Source organism: Bos taurus, chromosome 24, assembly GCF_002263795.3.
Source record: "Bos taurus isolate L1 Dominette 01449 registration number 42190680 breed Hereford chromosome 24, ARS-UCD2.0, whole genome shotgun sequence".
Classification (NCBI taxonomy): domain Eukaryota; kingdom Metazoa; phylum Chordata; class Mammalia; order Artiodactyla; family Bovidae; genus Bos; species Bos taurus.
In genome coordinates this window covers 43028948-43049516 of record NC_037351.1, presented here as the reverse complement: position 1 = coordinate 43049516, position 20569 = coordinate 43028948, and the positions used below count along the sequence as shown (strand labels likewise).

General features: G+C 40.4%; 1 protein-coding gene across 8 annotated transcripts in view; it reads left to right on the top strand.

Annotated features, from left to right (window-relative positions):
• Positions 1–2972: 2972 nt before the first annotated feature.
• SPIRE1 (spire type actin nucleation factor 1) overlaps positions 2973–20569 on the top strand; it is a 168236-nt gene continuing 150639 nt past the window's right edge. For all 8 annotated transcript variants that reach the window (XM_005224316.5, XM_005224315.5, XM_010818970.4 and 5 more), the window contains exons 1-2: positions 2973–3308; positions 18544–18578. In XM_005224316.5, coding sequence (XP_005224373.1) covers positions 3032–3308; positions 18544–18578 — 312 coding nt within the window. In that variant the 5' untranslated portion in view covers positions 2973–3031. The remainder of the gene's footprint in view (positions 3309–18543; positions 18579–20569) is intronic.

Genomic DNA, 20569 nt, shown 5'->3' with positions numbered 1-20569 from the left:
TTCACATTTTAAAAAATTATCACTTAAGAAGGGAAAATAATCCTTCTCTTGTGAATCTTTTTAAAGACTACATCTTTTAACATTGAAGGTAAAATTTGGATTTCTTTTCCTCACTTCTGCTCTCTTCTTTCTGTCATTGTTCTCCTGAGATTTATTCACTGCCCTATGCCAGGATTAGCAGGTGTCTGGCTCATGGGTTGCTCAGTTGATTAAATCATTTGGTGGTTTTTTTCAGTTCAGTCGCTCAGTCGTGTCTGACTCTTTGCGACCCCATGGACTGCAGCACGCCAGGCCTCCCTGTCCATCACCAGCTCCCAGAGTTTACCCAGACTCATGTCCATTGAGTCGGTGATGCTATCCAACCATCTCATCCTCTGTCATCCCCTTCTCCTCCTGCCTTCAATCTTCCCCAGCATCAGAGTCTTTTCAATTGAGTCAGTTGACCATCATCAGGTGACCAAAATATTGGAGTGTCAGCTTCAACATCAGTCCTTCCAATGAACATTCAGGTCTGATTTCCTTTAGGATGGACTGGTTGGGTCTCCTTGCAGTCCAAGGGGCTCTTAAAAGTCTTCTCCAACACCATAGTTCAAAAGCATCAATTCTTCAGCACTCAGCTTTCTTTATAGTCAAACTCTCACATCCATACATGACTACTGGAAAAACCATAGCCTTGACTAGATGGACCTTTGCTGGCAAAGTAATGTATCTGCTTTTTAATATGCTGTCTAGGTTGGTCATAACTTTTCTTCCAAGGCAAGCGTCTTTTAATTTCATTGCTGCAGTCATCATCTGCAGTGATTTTGGAGCCCCCCAAAATAAAGTCTGCCACTGTTTCCCCATCTATTTGCTATGAAGTGATGGGACTGGATGCCATGATCTTAGTTTACTGAATGTTGAACTTTAAGCCACCTTTTTCACTCTCTCTCACTTTCATCAAGAGGCTCTTTAGTTCTTTGCTTTCTGCCATAAGGGTGGTGTCATCTGCATATTGAGGTTATTGATATTTCTCCTGGCAATCTTGATTCCAGCTTGTGCTTCATCCAGCCCAGCGTTTCTCATGATGTATTCTGAATATAAATTAAATAAGCAGGGTGACAATATACATACAGCCTTGATGTACTCCTTTTCCTGTTTGGAACCAGTCTGTTGTTCCATGTCCAGTTCTAACTGTTGCTTCCTGGCCTGCATACAGATTTCTCAAGAGGCAGGTCTGGTATTCCCATCTTTTTCAGAATTTTCCACCGTTTGTTGTGGTTTTTTGAGGAAGGACAAAAATGTTTGTGACTTTTGGCTGTAGCTGTCCAAGTGCAACACTGCAGCAATATCCCATAAGGCCAGAAGATGGTGCTATTGTCTATCAAAGTAGACCATTCCTCTGTTTCTCTGCATTATTCAAAACGAGTACTTTAGGGGCCTCCGTAGAGGCCAGTTGTTAAGACTCCAGGCTTCCATGGCAAAGGGTTGGGGTTTCATCCCTGGTAGGGAAACTAAGATGCCACTAGGCAGAGTCAAACAAAAACAAAACAGTAATATTTTAAAGTCATCTGTATTTTCAAAATTCACACGGGGTCTAAACTTAGCAAAAATTTAGCATTAGTTTCTACGTTTTTAATCAAGAGGTTTTGTATATCTACATCTATCCTATGTCATCATGTAAGGAATTAGACCTTTGTCTTTTCGGGGATGTGGCACACACACAGTGCATTTTTTAGAAATTGGATTATGAACCGGTAATTAAGTGACATTACTTTAAAGGTTTGTTTTGTATCTCTTGTAATGAAATTATAATAGAGTGCCCAGGGAGAAGCTTTTCCTTCCTCTTTCAAAGTCTTATCTGTTCTTGCTTTTTGTCTTCTCCCTATTCCTGCTTTATGTACTGTGGTGTCTTAGGCATTAAGAATAGACTTGTATTAATAATTTCCACTATAAGATGCAGTTGTTGAGGGTGCAATATCTAACACTGCACATAAAACTGCCTTAAAATGTTTATTGGTATTTACTATTAGATACATATCTTACTGATTGATGCTTTCAACTCTGTAAGGTTCTCATACAGGACTGGTCTGAGAGTGGAGTGTTACCAATTAAACTCATTTGCCAAGGAGCGGTTGTTTTATCCAAGAACTCTCTTTTATCGCACACTTAATGGTCCATCGCGGCCCAGGAGGATTTTTTCTTTTTCTTCTATGCCTAAATGTCCGTGTGATAGCGGTTCATGAGGTATGAACATACTGGGTTAGCTGGGCTATGAGGCGTGTGGTCACTGGGAACATTATCTTGGTGAAGAGTTGTACAAACGTCACAAACGAATCCGAAGGACGTCTGCGATTGTTTGCTACAGGCTTGTACCCCAGGCCTTGATCCGTGCGCTTGGGAGAAGCCAGTGAGCAAAACCCACCCATAAAGACCCTGTCCTCCTGGGGCTTCACTCCCTCGTGAAGTTGGGAGCGGAGAAGGAGGTTATCCGAACGAACGGTCTGGTGCGTTGATGGCGACAGTACCCAACCGAGCAAAACAGGACGCGAGGGGAGAGGCCAGGCGACTAAGAAGTCTGTCCCGGCGCGGAGGCTGGCGTGGGTGTGATGCAGATGCGGCTGCAGGCGAGGGGCAACTCCTGGCGGCGGGGCCAACCTGGGGGCGGGGCTCGGAGGGCGCGGAGAATCCGGGACAGAGGCGGGGCGGAGCCAGGCAGCCATGGAGGCGGGGTTCTGGGCGGGGCGCGCCCCTGGGGCGGGGCTTGGAGGGCGGGGCGAACCCCAAGGCTGTGCGCCGCGGGGCGGGGCCGCGGACGCCATTGCGCCGCTACCGGCAGGCGGTGGTCTCGTCAGGCGAGCGGGCCCACGCCTAGTCCCTCGGCCCTCCCCCAGCTCATTCTGCAGCCCGGTCCCTGCCTGGTCTCCGCCCTGTCCCCGCGGCGGCGCGCGCGGCACGCGGGGCGGGGTTCCGGGGATGAGGCGGCGGCGGCGCGCAGAGACGATGCTCCACAGCTGAGGAGACGCGGCGCTTGGAGCGCGGCGCGACCCGCGGGATGGCTCAGCCTGTCGGCCCGGAGGGCGGCGAGGGGCCTCCGGACGCCGGGGCGGCCGCGGGCTCGCAGGACGCGCTGAGCCTGGAGGAGATCCTGCGGCTCTACAATCAGCCCATCAACGAAGAGCAGGCGTGGGCCGTGTGCTACCAGTGCTGCGGCTCCCTGCGCGCCGCGGACGCCGGCCGCCGCCAGCCCCGCCGCCGGGTGCGCTCGGCCGCGCAGATCCGCCTGTGGAGGGACGGCGCCGTCACCTTGGCGCCCGCCACCGGCGACGCGGGTGAGCCTTCCCCCGCGACCCGCTTCGCCCGCAGGAGGCCTCGCCGCAGGCCCTTTCCCCACCGCCCGCAACCCTCAGTCCCGAGCTCCGGACCCCGGACCCCGGACCCTGGACCCTTCCGCCTCGCGGCCCCCATTTCCCACGGTCCACGGAGGACCCTCCCCCGGGCGCCGGCCCCACCAGGACCCTCCCCTACCCCAGCCTTCGGCCCTCAGCCCTGCTTACTTCTCAGTCTCCCACTGGAAGACCTTGGCCGAGGCCCCGGGCCCTTCCCCCATCGCGGCCCCCCATCTCCCGCGGAGGACCCCCGCCGTGCCCCGGGCCCTTCCCCCCAGCGCCCCCTTCCCCGCCCCGGGAGGCCGGGGACGCGGGCCAGGTCTGCGGCCAAGCGCCGCCGGAGTGGGTGGGTGCGTGGGCGAGGGTCTTGGCGGCGGCCCCGGGAGGGGGGCGTGGGTCTGAGGGTCAGTTTGCGGCCTGTCCGGGCGACCAGCCGGCGGCCGGGCGGGGAGGAGCGGGGTCAGTCGTGGGACGCGCGCTCGTGGGGCTCGCGGCCGAACCCAGGTTGGATGCGCTGGGCGCTGCCCAGGTTCGCCCGCACCTGGTCCCCGGCCGCTGCGTCTTCGCGGGGAGCTGTCAGCAGATCATGCTTTTCAGAGATGGGCAGCGATATTCCCTCGGTTGGAAATGTAAAGAAATCTGAGCCCTGAGGAGAATTCTGCTATTTGGGGAGAAATGAAGACACTGGTTAAAAACACACAAACAATATAATACGATTTCTCTGTACGTTAAAATTTATTGTAATAAAAAACAGGCTTGTAAAGTAAAAAGTTGACGGGATGTCAAATAGAATGGGTTTTACTTAGGTTATTATCCAATGTAAATTCTTTGGGATTATCACCTGCCTATCAGCATATAGCTGCAGTTTACCCAAATATCTGTCGATGTTAAAGAGATTGGTAATAGGTTTTTTCTATTAGTTTTTGTCTAATTCAGTCTTCTGAGAGACAAATATGTTAAAAACATTTTAAAAATCTACTCTTAGTTTTAGAAAGTTGATGAAAGTGTCAGAATGCTTAAAGTGAAAGATGTGCTTCAGAATAGTTTTAATGAAAATCCTTATTTAATTGATTAAAATAGAGAACAGTCAAAAGAGTGTGTTATCAGTTCTGTCAATTCCAACAGAACATTTATTATTTATATTTGGTGTTGGGTAAACAGATTTTTAGAATTTTATTTAAAGCCAGTCTTTTAATGATTGTTTTGAAATTATTTCAAACAAATTTTTAGTTTATTTGATGTGTCTATTGCTTTTAAACTTGGACAATATTAGTGGGAAATAGTTGCATTTATAATTTATTTACAGCGTATTAATATGATATGAAAATATACTTTTATAAAATACAGCAAAACCATGCCTGGAGATCCAAGATTTCAAGGGGAAAAGTGTTTGTGTGCAACCTGCTTTTAGAAGTCACATTAATTGTGATGACTTCTAGAAAGAACAAACTTCTTTTTGTTTACATTATCCTTGAATTTAATCCCAGATTTCAAGTTGTGTTTGTGAACCTACCAGTAGTTTAGTTGTCAAAGATTGATGGATTCTGGTGGTAGGTTTTTAAAAAGCCATAACCTTATGTTGAAATGATTTACATTTTTCATCATTGGTATGAATGATAATGTATTGATCTCTTGGAATACATTCTGGCTCTCTGGAGAGAATGGCAGAGTTGTTTCCCACAGCAGCAGTATTGGACTTGTAATCCATCCTTTTCCTCCTCTGTTGTGTAGAGAGCCCCATCAAAGTTGCTGAAATGGTCTTGAGCTTTTTGGGTCAATTGATTGAAAATCTGGGAAGTTCATACAAAAATATTGTTTATATTAGATAATTTCTTTCTTTCTAGTATTAAGAGTAGTTGTGTGGTGGTGGACGGCACCATATCTTCTGAACGTTTACTCTTGATTCTTAAAAACGCTGTACAACTTGGTACTCTTCACCCTTGTATAAATTCTATTTTTAAGGAAAAATGGTAATCATGAACTTCCATTCTAAGAAGCACTTTGTTTTTTATTATAAGATGTTCAACATAATTGTTGGGATTTGACAGCATTTGTATTTTCAGATGTTATCCATTAACTTACTTTCTAAATGCAGGTTGAGGAAGTTAAGTGATGTGCTCAAATTCATATTGGTAACTCTGAATCAAATCCTGGTCTTTTAACCTCTAGCCTTTGTGGAAAGGAACAGATTTGGTTTGATTTGGAATCATGATTCCTTCCATTTCTGGATGAGTGACCTTGAATAAGTTCCTTAATTTCCCTGAGTTCAACCTTCTCATCTGTAAAATGAGAATAGATCACTTTTCTCCCATGGGATGGAGGTTTAAATGAGATGGTATGTGTAAAGTGCCTAATGCAAGGCTTGATAGGTAGCAAATACTCAGTAAAATTTCGTTCCCTCCCTCCCCTGATCTTGTGGTCCTTTCACAGCACCATGGTACTTCTGTATTTTTTTACCCGGAATTGAAACACATGTTGAGTTTATGGATTCTCAGCCTATGCACTGACATTTTTGACTGAATAGCTCTTTGTTGTGGGCGCTCTCCTGTGCCTGTGTAGGGTGTTGAGCATCATCCCTGGTGTCTGCCCACCAGATTGCTGGTCATCACCCGCCCCCTCTCCCAGCTGAAGTCTCCAGGCTTGGCCCGCTGTCCCTGGTTGAGAACCCCTGGTCTGGGAGGTGACAGGTGGTATTTGTGGGGAATCTTTCTGCTGGTTACTGTTCCTCTGCTGTTGTTGAATAGTTGGTTCTTACCACTATCAGCAGTGTCACTCCATTTAGTCCCATAGAAAGAAATAGCACTTCCCATTCATTCTTGACTGGTTTTGGAATTGAATATAGCAGCAGTAATTGATTTTAGTCCTTGTTTTCTTTTAATAGTATCAGTACATACAGAACATCCCCATTTGGGTTGAATTAAAAGGTTAGAAATGCATTGTAAGAGAAATAGAAAAATGTAGGAGGCATGGAAATGAAACCAATATTAGAAGGAAACAAGAATGGATAATTTTATTTAGCATTCAGATGTAACTTTAAGTCATTTACTAATGTGTCCATGATAGTAGTGTGATATAGGGCTGAAGGAGATTAAAGAAGAAGGAAAAATTAGTTCTTTAGAGAATATTTTAAGAGGCAGAAAATTATATTATGAATCAGGATCTTAAAATGGGTACTATGTTTATGAAGTATTTCTGTGATGACAGGAAGGTGATTTGTTGGTTAGAATCAAGAGGGTATGTGATTTATCTTAGGTGGCTTACTTAAAATTTTAATTTTCCCCAGTGTTTATGTGTTTGTAGTCATAAAAAGACCTTATTGCCTGGTAAAAATTTCTTATATACATGTTGATGAAGTTTTCATTCACATCATTAATTCAGAAGTTAGACACTCACGCAGGCTCCTGATACACTATCTGCTATTTATCACCGGTGCACTTGACTGACCTTCAGACAAGTTTTAATATACCCGTTCTTTAGAGAGTAGTCATTGATAGGATTTAGGTTGTATTCCCGGCTCCGCTAGAGTAGAATGTGTTTTTCCTGGGATCCACAGGAGTTATTAACAGTAGTTCTAGAGCTGAGAACTGCTGTATGATCTTAGCAGCCCTGTGGATTTTAAATATCCATCTGATGAAAATACTTGTTTCAGATTTGGTTTCAAAATTTTTGATGTACGTTTAGCTTTAGATATATAAAGAACACTTTCAAAATTATGAGCACATCTTGGTTTAAAATAATGGTAAGATTGGTAATAGGTTTTCCCAGGAAGAACAGTGGAATGCATATTATTAAAGACATCACTTGATGTAGGGGCCACTGGGGCTTTGTTTGGAATTTGAGAAGAGATGTGATCAGTGAGGCTTCTCAGCAGGGTTCATGCCATTTGGTGGGTATTGAATAAGATCCTTTTTGAATTTAAAGAGAGACAGTAGTGAAAACATGTTTAAAAACATTAATTTTTGTCAAAGTAGTGAAAAGTAGTGAAAGGTCAAAGTAGTGAAAACATGTTTTAAAACATTAATTTTTTTTACTCTTGATATTTTTTCTTGAGTGTACGCATCCTTATTGTTAAATGAAAGGAATACTTGAGATGTATGTGACCAGGGTAGAGGTCAGGGGTGAATGACAGTGTTATGGGTTGGTGAAATACCTTGTCATTTATATCAACAGATAAGAATTATTACATTTGAACAATATGTCCAGATACGTGGGCTTAATTCAATTTTAAAAACATGCATTGAGTCCTTTCTACAGATACAAAACTTGTGCACGTGGTGTTCAAGTTTCCATGGGTGATGTAAATGGTTTAGTCATTATAGAGGAGAAAATAGAACATAAACAGAGTGACCAGTTTACCATGAAGCTAACACAGCTGAACTTGGAACCTGCTTCTCACACAGTCCCCTTCCAGGCCTCTGGAAGGGGTTTTAACCATGTGTTGAGATGATTGTTTGCAAGATTAAGATATTTTAGCTGTAATCAGTTAAGATTGCTGTCATTGTTGGCTCCAGTTTACTTTCCAACAACCAAAATCCCATAGACAGAGGAGCCTGGCAGGCTACATTCCATAGAGTCACAGAGTTTATCATGACTGAGCCCACACACACACACACAACCTTCCACTTGGGTCTTGTGAGAGTGGCCACAGACACTTTTGGAAGAGATTTTGGAATAATGAGAGCCCGATGTGGCTCAGATTTAGATAAAGAACCTGCCTGCAATGCAGGAGACCCAAGTTTGATCCTTAAGTCAGGAAAATCCCCTGGAAAAGAGAATGGCAACCCACTCCAGTATTCTTGCCTGGACAATTACATGGACAGAGGAGCCTGCCGGGCTACAGTCCATGGGGTCGCAGAGAGTCGGACACCACTGAGCAACTATCATTAAGGTCTGGAAATAATTGGTTTGTGGTTCTGTATCTGTATTTCTGCCTCATGCAGAGGGTGGGCAAGTATTAGTCATATATAGATACTGGTTCCTAAGTAAGTTGGGACTCTGTGGGGAAGCTCTTTGTTTTACTAAGAGTTTTTGACTAAGTTTAGAAGGAAAAAAATCATTGATCTGCCAAGGACTGTGGGTTGATAAGAGACAGTGAGTTGCACTCTGCCTGTCTTGTCTGTAAACTCGAAATCACATTCCTACTCAATTTCTGCACAATGGCAACAGTTCCCATCCCACCTTCACAGTAGTGTCACTGAGTCGTATGGTATTTCCCGTTTGCTTCCTGTTGGCTAAGTAGAAAAAAGGAAACTTCCCTCTCCCAGATACAGTACTTGTTTAAAACTATGAGGAAGATATCCCTGTTGCCAAATAGCCAAATGTAATTTTTTTAAAGTAATTTAAAAAACGAGATAATTTTAGAAGAAAAGTTGTACAGATAGTGCAGAGGGTTCCTGTGTGCCTCTACCCTGTTCCCTCCTTGTTAACATCTTATATTTCTGGGTACATTTGTCAAAACTAACCATCAGCATTACTGTTAACTAAACTCCAGACTTCATTTGGATTTCGCTAGTTTTCCATTTGTGTCATTTTTCTGTTCCACAGTCCCACCCAGGACAGCAGAGTGCATTTAGTCATTATGGCTCACTAGTCTCTTCTGCTCTGTGGCAGTTTCTTAGACTTTCCTTGTTTCTCATGACCTTCACAGTCTTGAGGAGGGTTGGCTGGGGGTTTTACAGAATGTCCTTCTGTTTAGGTTTGCCTGATGTTTTCTTGACTGGACTGACGTTTTGCACTTGTGCAGAGAGTTACTAGGAAGGGGCAGGGCTCCCCTTGTCACATTGGACTTGGGCATGTGGTGTCCAGACAACACCTCTAGCAATGTGAACCTTGTTTGCCAGGCTTCTCCACTAAAATTTTTACTGTTTTTGCCTCTTCTATCCTTAAACCTTTGAGCTGCATTCACTGGGGCCTCCTTCTGAAGTGGTGAATATTTACTTAGTATTTTTTGAAATTCTTTTGTAAGGAAGATTTGACTCTTCTCCCTGTTTGCTTATTTATTCTATCATTTATTAAGTCTGGAATCTTGTATATTTTATACTTTGTTACCTATTACCAGGTTATTTCTTTGGTTGCTCCAGTTGTTCCAACTGTGGCCATTGGAGGTGCCTTTGTGTTGGCTCCTGTTTCCCTCTATGCCCCTCCCTCTTGTGTTAAGCACTTACTTTCTGCACTACACAGTGTTTCAGGGCTTATCCTATATATTTTCTGCCCCAGCCCTGGAATCAGATGTATCTCCAAGGAGCTCAGGGGTGGTGTCCCTGTTGCTACTGAGGTTGTTTTATTTTTAATAGAGAAGAAGAATAAAGTGGTAGAAGGCTTCATTACTTTCATTGTTCAGATTTCGTTAGATTTGAAAAGCATGTCTGTCTGGTACCTCGCCTTTACTGGCTTGCACCACTGTCTGCCTGTATATTCATTCCTCTGTTCAGCGGTTGTTTACTAAATACCACAGAGCCAAGTTGAATAGGAAGGTTCAGAGAGCAGTCTGCCCAAGCTGTTTATCATAAGCCAGCGATACCTGGGAGCTGAAGCCAGAGGAGCCTGTATTGGGGTACAAACTTGGATGGACTGGAGCTGATGGGAGGTCAGTGAAATGTGGCCTGGGGTCAAGTCTGGATTAACTGAGATACTTGGATGCTCAAAAACTGGTTTGGGATAAATCTTGGGGACATCCTTCTTGCATCTCTGGGCTAGAGGTGTCCCCGAAGCAGCAGCAGAACCATGCAGAATGGTGACTGGTAGCACAGCTACCAGATGCGAGGTAGTTCCCTGTTTTGTGAACATTGTCTTCATTACAGCTCTGAAGTGCAACATGCAGATAAAATGTACTCATCCTGATGTCTTAAACCAAACAAAAGAGATGAAAACTAAGTATCATTGGGCAAAATGGTTTTTGGTGTTGTCTACATACTTTACACCATTACATGGGATCTTGATTACTTAGAGACTAGAAAAATACTGATAAATATAAATAGTAGTGCAAGTTTATTAGGAAAGGTAGTAATGTTTTCCCTACTTCTAACTTCTATTAAATTATTTTTGAGTGGCAGTATAATAAGGTCAGGACTAGACAAGATTTTTTTTTTTCTTGCATGGCTTTTGAGTTTATTCAACTTATCTGGTCCAGACTTTGCTGTTCTCAGGGCAATATCTAACTGGGATTCTATTGATTTTAAATAGACATACTATTTTGCTGCTTGCACTGTCCTCATTATACAAAGAAAATACATCAAGAAAATGTTATACCAGATTTTTATGCAATTTGAGCAGGTTTCACCTAGGTGCTCAAGAGTTCAAAGCCGTTTTTGGTTTTAGTGATGATAGGCTGGTAATCAGAATCTCTTAAAGACTCTTTGGTATGTGTTGTGTCTATTTGAAAATAATTAAATTATTTACTACTCCTCTCCTGTCTAAAAATCTAAGCACATCTAGTAGACTTGCTGGGTTGTTGCATTTGTCTCTTGGGTTTTGGTAGCTATGCCCAAGCAGTTTTACAAAGTGCTGGTTTGTGTTTACCTTTCTTACTAGCAGTGTATCTGTTGCTCTGCATCCACCCTAATACTTGGAAATGTGGTTAACAAATGAGAAGTGTAGCTATTTGGGTTGTACATATCTTTTAAATCTTCTAATGGTTTGAGTTTTCATTTATCTGATGGCTAGTCAGGTTGAGTGCTTTTTTATGTTTATTTTTCATAAGGATGAAAAGGACTTTTATGAAGTTCCTGTTCAGGTCTTTTGACCGTTTTTCTATTATTATTATTATTATTTTTAATATTTGGTCTCACCCACCTCTCTGCATGTGAAACTTAGTTCCCCAATCAGAAATTGAGCCTGTGCTCACTGCTCCTTTGGAAGGCAGAGTCTTAACCATTGGACTGCCAGGGAAGTCCCAGTTTTTTTTCATATATATATAAAAGTTAAGGTTGTAACTAACTTACTGGGATTAATTACATTCACAGTGTTTTACAACCATCACCACCATCTGTTTCCAAAATTTTTCATCACCCAAACTGAAACTGTAACCGTTAAACAATAATTGTCCATTCTCCTTTTTAAGCCCCTGGTAACTGCTAATCTACTTATGTTATGTTTTTTGTGTCTTCTTCTTTTCATATGTTCTGATTTTTGTGTACTCTGGATTCGAGCCATTTACCAGCTATGTGTAACTTCTCCAGCTCTGTGACTTTCCGTCTCACCTTGTTAGTGTTGTGTTTTGATGAATAGAAGTTTTTCACTGTTTCTGACATCACTCTCCTAGAAGTTTTGGTATATCATCACATTTTTATTATTAAGTTCAAGTATTTTTCAAATTTTCATTGTAATTTCTACTTTGATCCATGGATTATTCTGTCAATTTTTATTTCTATTGAGACTGTATTTTTAGGTGCATTAAAATTTAGAGTTGTGATAACTTCTTGGTAGATTGATCTGTTAGTCTGTGTGTTTATAGTTAACGTGTGTACAGTTACATTGGCTTTCTTTGACTAAAATATACTCAGTATGTTCCTTTTCCATTATTTCACTATCACTTTTTAATGTTCTTACATTTAAGGTGTGTCTTTTACAAGGAGGATATAGTTTGGATTTGTTTTTTATCTAATGTAATCATACGTAATATAAGTTGGATTGTGTATTTTATTTACATTTAATATACTGATTTTTAAAATCAGTAATTTTCTTTCTTTATTTGGCCTCACCATTCAGCCTGTGGGATTGTAGTTCTCTGAAGTAAAAGCAATCTATAGATTCAGTGCAATCCCTATCAAGCTATCAACGGTATTTTTCAGAGAACTAGAACAAATAATTTCACACTTTATAATACAAAAAACCTCAAATAGCCAAAGCAATCTTGAGAAAGAAGAATGGAACTGGAGGAATCAACCTGGCCTGACTTCAGGCTATACTATAAAGCAACAGCCATCAAGACAGTATGGTACTGGCACAAACATAGAAACATAGATCAATGGAACAAAATAGAAAGCCCAGAGATAAACCCACGCACCTATGGACACCTTTTCTTTGACAAAGGAGGCAAGAATATACAATGGAGAAAAGACAATCTGTTTAATAAGTGGTGCTGGGAAAACTGGTCAACCACTTGTAAAAGAATGAAACTACAACACTTTCTAACACCATACACAAAAATAAATTCAAAATGGATTAAAGATCTAAATGTAAGACCAGAAACTATAAAACTCCTAGAGGAAAACATAGGCAAAACACTCTGTGACGTAAATCATAGCAGGATCCTCTGTGACCCACCACCCAGAGTAATGGAAATGAAAGCAAAAATAAACAAATGGGACCTAGTTAAACTTCAAAGCTTTAGCACAACGAAGGAAACTATAAGCAAGGTGAAAAGACAGCCTTCAGAATGGGAGAAAATAAGAGCTAACAAAGCAACTGACAAAGAATTAATCTCAAAAATATGCAAGCAACTCCTGCAGCTCAATTCCAGAAAAATAAGCGACCCAATCAAAAAATGGGCCAAAGAACTAAACAGACATTTCTCCAAAGAAGACATACAGATGGCTAACAAACACATGAAAAGATGCTTAACATTATCAGAGAAATGCAAATCAAAACCACAAGGAGGTACCATCTCACGCTGGTCAGAATGGCTGCTATCAAAAAGTCTAACAATAAATGCTGGAGAGGGTGTGGAGGAAAAGGAACCCTCTTACACTGTTGGTGGGAATTCAAACTAGTGCAGCCACTATGGAGAACAGTGTGGAGATTCCTTAAAAAACTGGAAATAAAACTGCCATATGACCCAGTAGTCCCACTGCTGGGCGTATTCTCCGAGGAAACCAGAATTGAAAAAGACACATGTACCCCAGTGTTCATCGCAGTACTGTTTACAATAGTCAGGACATGGAAGCAACCTAGATGTCCATCAGCAGACGAATGGATAAGAAAGTTGTGGTACATATGCACAATGGAATATTACTCAGCTATTTAAAAGAATGCATTTGAATCAATTCTAATGAGGTGGATGAAACTGGAGCCTATTATACAGAGCGAAGTAAGTCAGAAAAACACCAATACAGTATACTAATGCATGTATATGGAATTTAGAAAGATGGTAGCGATGACCCTATATGCGAGACAGCAACAGAGACACAGATGTAAAGAACAGACTTTTGGACTCTGTGGGAGAAGGCGAGGGTGGGATGATTTGAGAGAATAGCAATGAAACATGTATATTATCATATATGAAATAGATTGCCAGTCCAGGTTTGATGCATGAGACAGGTAGCTCAGGGCTGGTGCACTGGGATGACCCTGAGGGATGGGATGGGGAGGGAGGGTCAGGATGGGGAACACATGTACACCCATGGCTGATTCATGTCAATGTATGGCAAAAACCACCACAATATTGTAAAGTAATTAGCCTCCAATTAAAATAAATTAAAAATAAAGGGAGTGAAAGTCGCTCAGTCGTGTCCAACTCTTTGCTGCCCTATGGACTATATATATAGTCCATGAAATTCTCCAGGCCAGAATACTGGAGTGGGTAGCTAGCCTTTCTCTTCTCCAGGGGATCTTCCCAATCTAGGGATCGAACCCAGGTTTCCCACATTGTGGGCAGATTCTTGACCAGCTGAGCCACAAGTGAAGCCCAAGAATACTGGAGTGGGTAGCCTATCCCTTTGCCCCCGGATCTTCCTGACCCTGGAATTGAACCCGGGGCTCCTGCATTGCAGGTGGATTCTTTACCAATTGAGCTATCAAACCCAGGCCCCTTGCAGTGGCATTAGTGTAAATATAATAAGGATTTGACTAGTGTCAAGTATATGGAAAGGCTGTATCCCTAATAATAATAAGATTTAGTGGTCCATATTTAGCTTCTGAAAACTGACTCTTAGATGTTTTTATATTACTTGTGCTAGAGCACTTTTTAAAGAAATTGAGTCAGTTTTTTCCCCTTGTATTTCCCATTTTCTCTGCTGACTAATCTAATTGGAAGTCAAATTCCTATCTAGTATATTCCCTTAGTAGTTTATATTTCTGAGAGATATAGATATATATGGAAATATATGATGAGTAGTGGTAGAATGCCAGTGACAGTCCCCATAGGTTGTCTGGTCCTGGCTTTGCCATATCTTCCTGGATTTTAGTGAAATAGCATGTTAGAGGAATCCCCATTCATGTCTTCATGTATTCGTTTCACCAGTACTTGGGTGTCTTCTAAGTGTATTGGACTAAATGTTGAAGATACAGAGGGAAAGGAAGTGCATTCATACCTTCAAGAATGTCACAGGAGCATAAATTAACACTTACAGTCTAATGATTCCAAATAATAGAGACATACAGAAAGCTGTGTGAGTCCAGGGAGAGAGGGACTGACTCTGCTGGTGTGACATCAGGCAGGTTTCACAGGGGAGCTCTGTTGATGGGGTCTGATCCGAGCAGTGGGATCCTAGGAGAAGAGCATGCTCAGCAGAAGCAGCAGTCAGCACAGAGGCTTAGAAACGTGGGAGAACTGTCAGAGAGCAATAGTACACGAGTTGTGGTATGGCATGTGTGTGACACCCACGTCCCCATACCAAAAGCAGGCGCTGCGTAATCATTCATCACATTTTTGCTGCTAAATATAAGTATCTTTAGTTCTCAGCAGGGTGCCTCAGGCAGTCACTGCCAATTGTTTGGAGTTGGCATATGAGACTGAACCTGTCTGTCCTCTCTGCAGTGGGCGTCCACTGTGCCTGGAGTGTCGGATGTATGTGGGAAGGGTGGACGAGGAGATCAACTGGAAAGGTATGCGGGAGGGCTCAGGTGATGAAGGCCTTTTTGTGCCTCACGACTGAGTTTGTATTTATAGTCTGTATAGGTGTTGGATAGTTACAGAACCATTTTAAGCAGGAAAATGATGTAAGCAGACTCCTCTGTTTGGGAAGATAAACTTTGTAGAAGATGGATTGAACTGAGTAAGCTGAGGGCAAAGACACCACTGGCCATTTCATACTATCATAGGTCTTAGCAGCCTCTAAGTTACCAAACCAGTTAGGAGTATTATGGCTCTTCAGACCAGAGGTAATGAAATAGGGAGAAAGAGTCTGAGGGTGATTTAAGAAATAGAATGGCACATGGCTATTTAGCTTTTGACGTGGCAGTGGGAAGAAGGAAGGAATCTTGGGAGGCTCTCGGGCTTACCGCCTGGGTGCTTACGGGGTAGGAAGATGGTGACTTAACTCTTGCTGGAAACTAAGTTGGCCCAGAAAAAATATTTTTCTTATGGAGTCATGTTGATTCCTATCAAGTTCCTTAGCTCTTCCGAAAGGTTGCAAATCAACTGTTTAATGTCACATGGTATTGTGGTAAGAACATAAAAAGTTGCCTGTAGAAGATGTGTTTTGATTCTTGGTCTAGAGACTGTCACTTAGTTCTAACCTCAGGCAATCCATATTACCCCTCTGACTCTATTTCTTTGTCTGTAAAGGGGAAATAATATATGACCAGCCCTTCTTACAAAATTGTTAGGAGAATCAAATGAGGAAATTTATGTGAGGGTATTTTGTCAACATACATATTGCACATATATTTTAACTGAGTCATTTCTTCCTTTTATAAAAAGATGAATGTTTCAAGATACTTTGATTCCAGATTGATAAAGAACTACTAAAACAGTCTTAAATAAATATGTATATTTGGAGTCCATAAAGTGATTCTTGAGTTTGAAAAAAATCTGGTGTTTTTCATATTGTAATTAGATCTTAGTTGCCTTAGGTCTTGCACTAGGGTTTTAGTATAGATTGTAAGGGTCTGAGAAGAGTTTAGCAGAATGTCAGAGAAAGTTAATTAGTGTTTGACCACCATGTATACTAGCTTTAAATTGAAAAATCATATAATATTCTTGAACTTAGCTTTTTTCACTTTATCACTTTCTAACTTGATAGTCACTTATTCACACTTTAATTTAGCCAGTTTAAATTCTTGGGAGAGTATTGGGGAGCTTATTTACGTTAATAGTAAAAAAGAATGTAAGTACAACTTTTTGCCCTGAACTGTTGGAACCAATTTCATTTGGGAACTGTAAGACAAGAAATAGTTTCGATGAAACACTTGGTTCATTCTGTTGTCTAATGTGTTTAAAATTAAGTTGTATTGGTGGGAAATGATGAAAATCTGTTTAAAAATTCTCTAATGATAGTTGCTCCCTAACTCTGACCTCCTTTCACGATTAAGAATCCTTTTGATTCTATTTGCATTTGAAGAACTTAGTATGTTATTCATAAAATACTCATAAAAGTGTATATATAGAGTAAAATTTAAATAGTGAGATTTTGCCTAGGTAGTTTTCATAGTGTAAATCAGATATACTCAGTCCCGATAGAGGATATGTGACTCACTGGGGCACATGATCTGGATGGCAGTTTAGGGTGCTGTGTCTAAAGGACGTGCCTCTTGGCTAGGAGGGTCTCGGCCTTGAGCAGAGGCCACTGTGGGGAGGAGACTCTTAGGAGAATATGTTGATAGGAAGTACGAGAACATTTGGGATTAACACTTGCCAGTTGACTTTGTTTTATGATTTGCTGTCAATTTTGATTCCCCTCCAAGTTCTCCTTGTTCTTGAAGAAAGTGGTATAGTGCTGTGAGGTCTCATGAAATTTAGACAGTTACTGTCTGGATTAATGTCACAAGGGGAATTTTTGTAACCCAAATCCACACTGTACATAAAAAGAACCACAACTCTGGTCATCTCATCCCAGCACAGGAGTGTCAGAAGTGTGGCCTCCGCAGGGCCCGTCCCTTCCGTGCCAGTGGAAATATCGTTGAGTGGTCCTGGGTTCCTACTTGCAGTCCCCCTCAGAACTCCTGTGGAGGCAGCATGCTGAACAGCCGCTACCCTTCAGCTAGAATCTGCACAGAAGGGAAACCTCTGTGCTATGCAGACTTTGAGTGTTGCCAAATTACGTGAGGTAGACAAAGATAATTTTTGACTTTTGTTGAAAATATGCTGAAACTGAAGTAATTATTTTCAGTGGAAAATACTTGTCATTTAATGATACTTGTTCCATGAGATAATATAAAGTTTAGTTAATTAAGGTTGCTAAATAGAAAGAAAAAAAAACACTGTTGATAGTTAGCAAAGCGTATTATCAGACCTTTCATTTCAGAACAGGCTGTTATATTTGGTTCTTCTGGTGCCACAGAATAGGTTGGGAGGGTTTGGTGGTGGAGCGGGGACAGACATTGGAGTGTTAGCTCTGTGAGGCTGTCAGCTGGTCTTACTCACTGGTGAGCCCACAGAGCCAGCAGTATCATTGTAGACTCTAAGGTGTATAAATCAGACTGATGAACATTCCCTATAGGGTAAGTGTAGGGGTCCTGGGCTGGAGAGGAGGAGGAGTGAGTGAGGAGGGGAGGGAAAGAGGTCGAGATAAATGTGTATTTGAACTTAGGACGATGAGATTTAAGATGTGTAGACTAGGAAAATTAAGTTTTTTACTATCCAATGTAAATGTATGCTATTTACTCTTTTTGTTAAAACATTTTCATAAATGGTTCTCCTTTAAAATAACTTTATGTTTTAACCACCCAAGTTAACAGAAATACATAACTATACGTGCTGTCTGGTATTATGTCTCAGTGATGAGAAAATATTAATGTTTGTACGGCAAAATGTTATTCAGTCTGGTTATTCTTTAGTTGATCTTCTATTGGGAGAATTGCTAAATTAGTTATAGTGTTGTGTCTGTATATTATAGAAAAGCTACTGTTATATGTTAAATAAGAATTTAAACCATTTCTGCCTTAATTGAAATGATCACTGTACCTTTAAACTGGAAATGTATTTAGGGAAGACACCAAGAGTCTTTTAAAGACTTTTCTTATAAGTGTTTTAAATGGTAGCTTTTAAATGCCTTTAAAGTAAAGAAAGCAAGAAAAAGTATTTTTGTTTTAATTCTTTATATATGTGTAATATGTTTTATATTTTATTACAATTAAATGTATTCTTTCCATCTTTTTCTTGATTATTCTCTTATGAAACTTTTTAAACTTAAATCTCTGAGCAGGAACTTTTAGAATATTTGGTCACACTAGAACCTTTTTGTGGCACAGATTTTCACAGACATAATGAAGCTGTAGTCAGAATAACTCAGATTTGTCAGTGATTTAAAAAAAACACCCCAAATCCTCTGAAAAGTAACTTTTTGTATTTTTATTACAGGTAAAGTGGAATATTCACATTGTACAGAAACTGAGGTAAGAGAAATGTTAAAATATTTCTTAGTAATAACCCAGCTTTACACTTCTGTTTATACTATCTTGAGTACTGAAATATCTCACTGTGGGTTTTGGTTTTCTGATAAGGATGTGTTGAGAACAGGTATATATTTATTATATTTAGGAAGAGTAAAATGTAAATAAAAATCAGTTAATCATGTCCATATATTTAAAATATCAAGGTATGTTATAAAGATAAGCTTTATCATAATTTAAAAATTTTCCTGTGTTGTTTGTGAAATGGAGTTAAGATTCAGACCCCTTAACAAGAAATAGGGTAAGTTTTTAAAATAATCTGATCTAGTGTGTCATATAAATCATTAAAATGTGTTGGACTCCTGTGGAGTTGCTTTGGAGTGGGAAGAAATAGGGACTTAGGAAGTCATTCAGTAACATTACTGATGAATTAAATGTTTTGTCTTTGTATAAAAGTATGTTTATTATTTTTAAAATAATTTAAAATTCAGTTTGTGAAATTTAAGGGATTTCCATGTGGCTCCATATGTCCCTTGCAGAAATTTCAGTGGTAATGCTGAAGTATGAGGGCAGCATCAATGATTTATGTATATGTGGAGGTATTTTCTGTCTGGAGCTGTTACGTCATTACATGTGGAGTTTTAGGTCTTATGTTAATACCTAATTAAGAATTTAAGATGTTATTTTTCTAATTTTATAATGCATCTACAGGTTAATGTAAGTTTTATTAAATTTTGATTATTTTAAGTAAGATGCAAGCTTCCCAAGGGATTATATTGTATAACAAGCAAAAATACTTAATTTTTTGCATTCAGAAGTTATTCAACTTGTTTTATATTTTCTATTAAACTTTAGAAGTAGACATAATTTCTTCCAGGTTAGCAGAAAAAATATGCAAGAACTTAGTATTTTTGTTTTCTGACAGCTTTTTAAAAAAAAATTATTTTTATTTTATTTTTGGCCGTGCTGAGTCTTCAGTGCTGTGTGCTAGGGCTTTCTCTAGGTCCGGTGAGCAGGGGCTACTCTCTGGTTGTAGTCACGGGCATTTCATTGTGGTGACTTCTATGATTGTGGAGCACAGGATCTCAGGCTTAGTAGCTGTGGTGCTTGGACTTAGTTGCCCTGCAGCATGTGGAATCTTCCTGGACAAGGAATCTAATTTATGTCCCCTGCATTGGCAGGTGGATTCTTAACCACTGGACCACCAGGGAAGCCTTATTGTGACAACTTTTGATGTATTGTTCAATGTGATATAAAGGAGTGGGATACGATTTGAGTCAAAAAATAAAAGTTCTGTCTGTGGTTTCTGATTTGCATCTTTCTAGCTATGTAATTTTGAGCAACTAATTCTTTTTCTCTCATAATTTTGGCTTTCTTTATTAAATGTTAAAGATAATTTCTATTAATCTCATGGGTTGTGAAATTTCAAAGAGATTATATGGGTAAAAATGTTGTGTAAACTCTGAAGACACTTTTATTGATATCAAATTGATACAAATTAATCAACATTGATCTGCATTTAGGTAATGAAATGTGCTGACTTTACATACAAAGCATAGTCATAAGTCTCATTATATTTTGTTGCCATAAAATTAACATGGTTGTAACATTTTGTTTCACACTTGTTTGTGTAGGCATGTCACTCTGTCATTTCCTACATGATAGCTGTATCCTTTGATCCATAACTTATCATCAAAAGAATTGAAATCTAAACAGAACTCTTTTTCATAACTTTTTTTTTTTTTTTTTGGTCTAACTATTTGAAGAGGGAAAATCATGAGAAAATGAGAAGTTTGGTCTGATAGTTTACAAAGTGAGTTTGGAGTATCTTTTACAGTTACAGTGGTTTTTACCTCTAGGGAAGATATTGGGGTTTGGATGGCGATTTATCTTTATTACTTAAATTTTTTTGAAGTGACAAAGTCTCTTTGTATTACTTTGGTAATTAAAATAATAAAAAGGAGGGGCAGTAGGAGGAGTGGGAACTTTAAAAA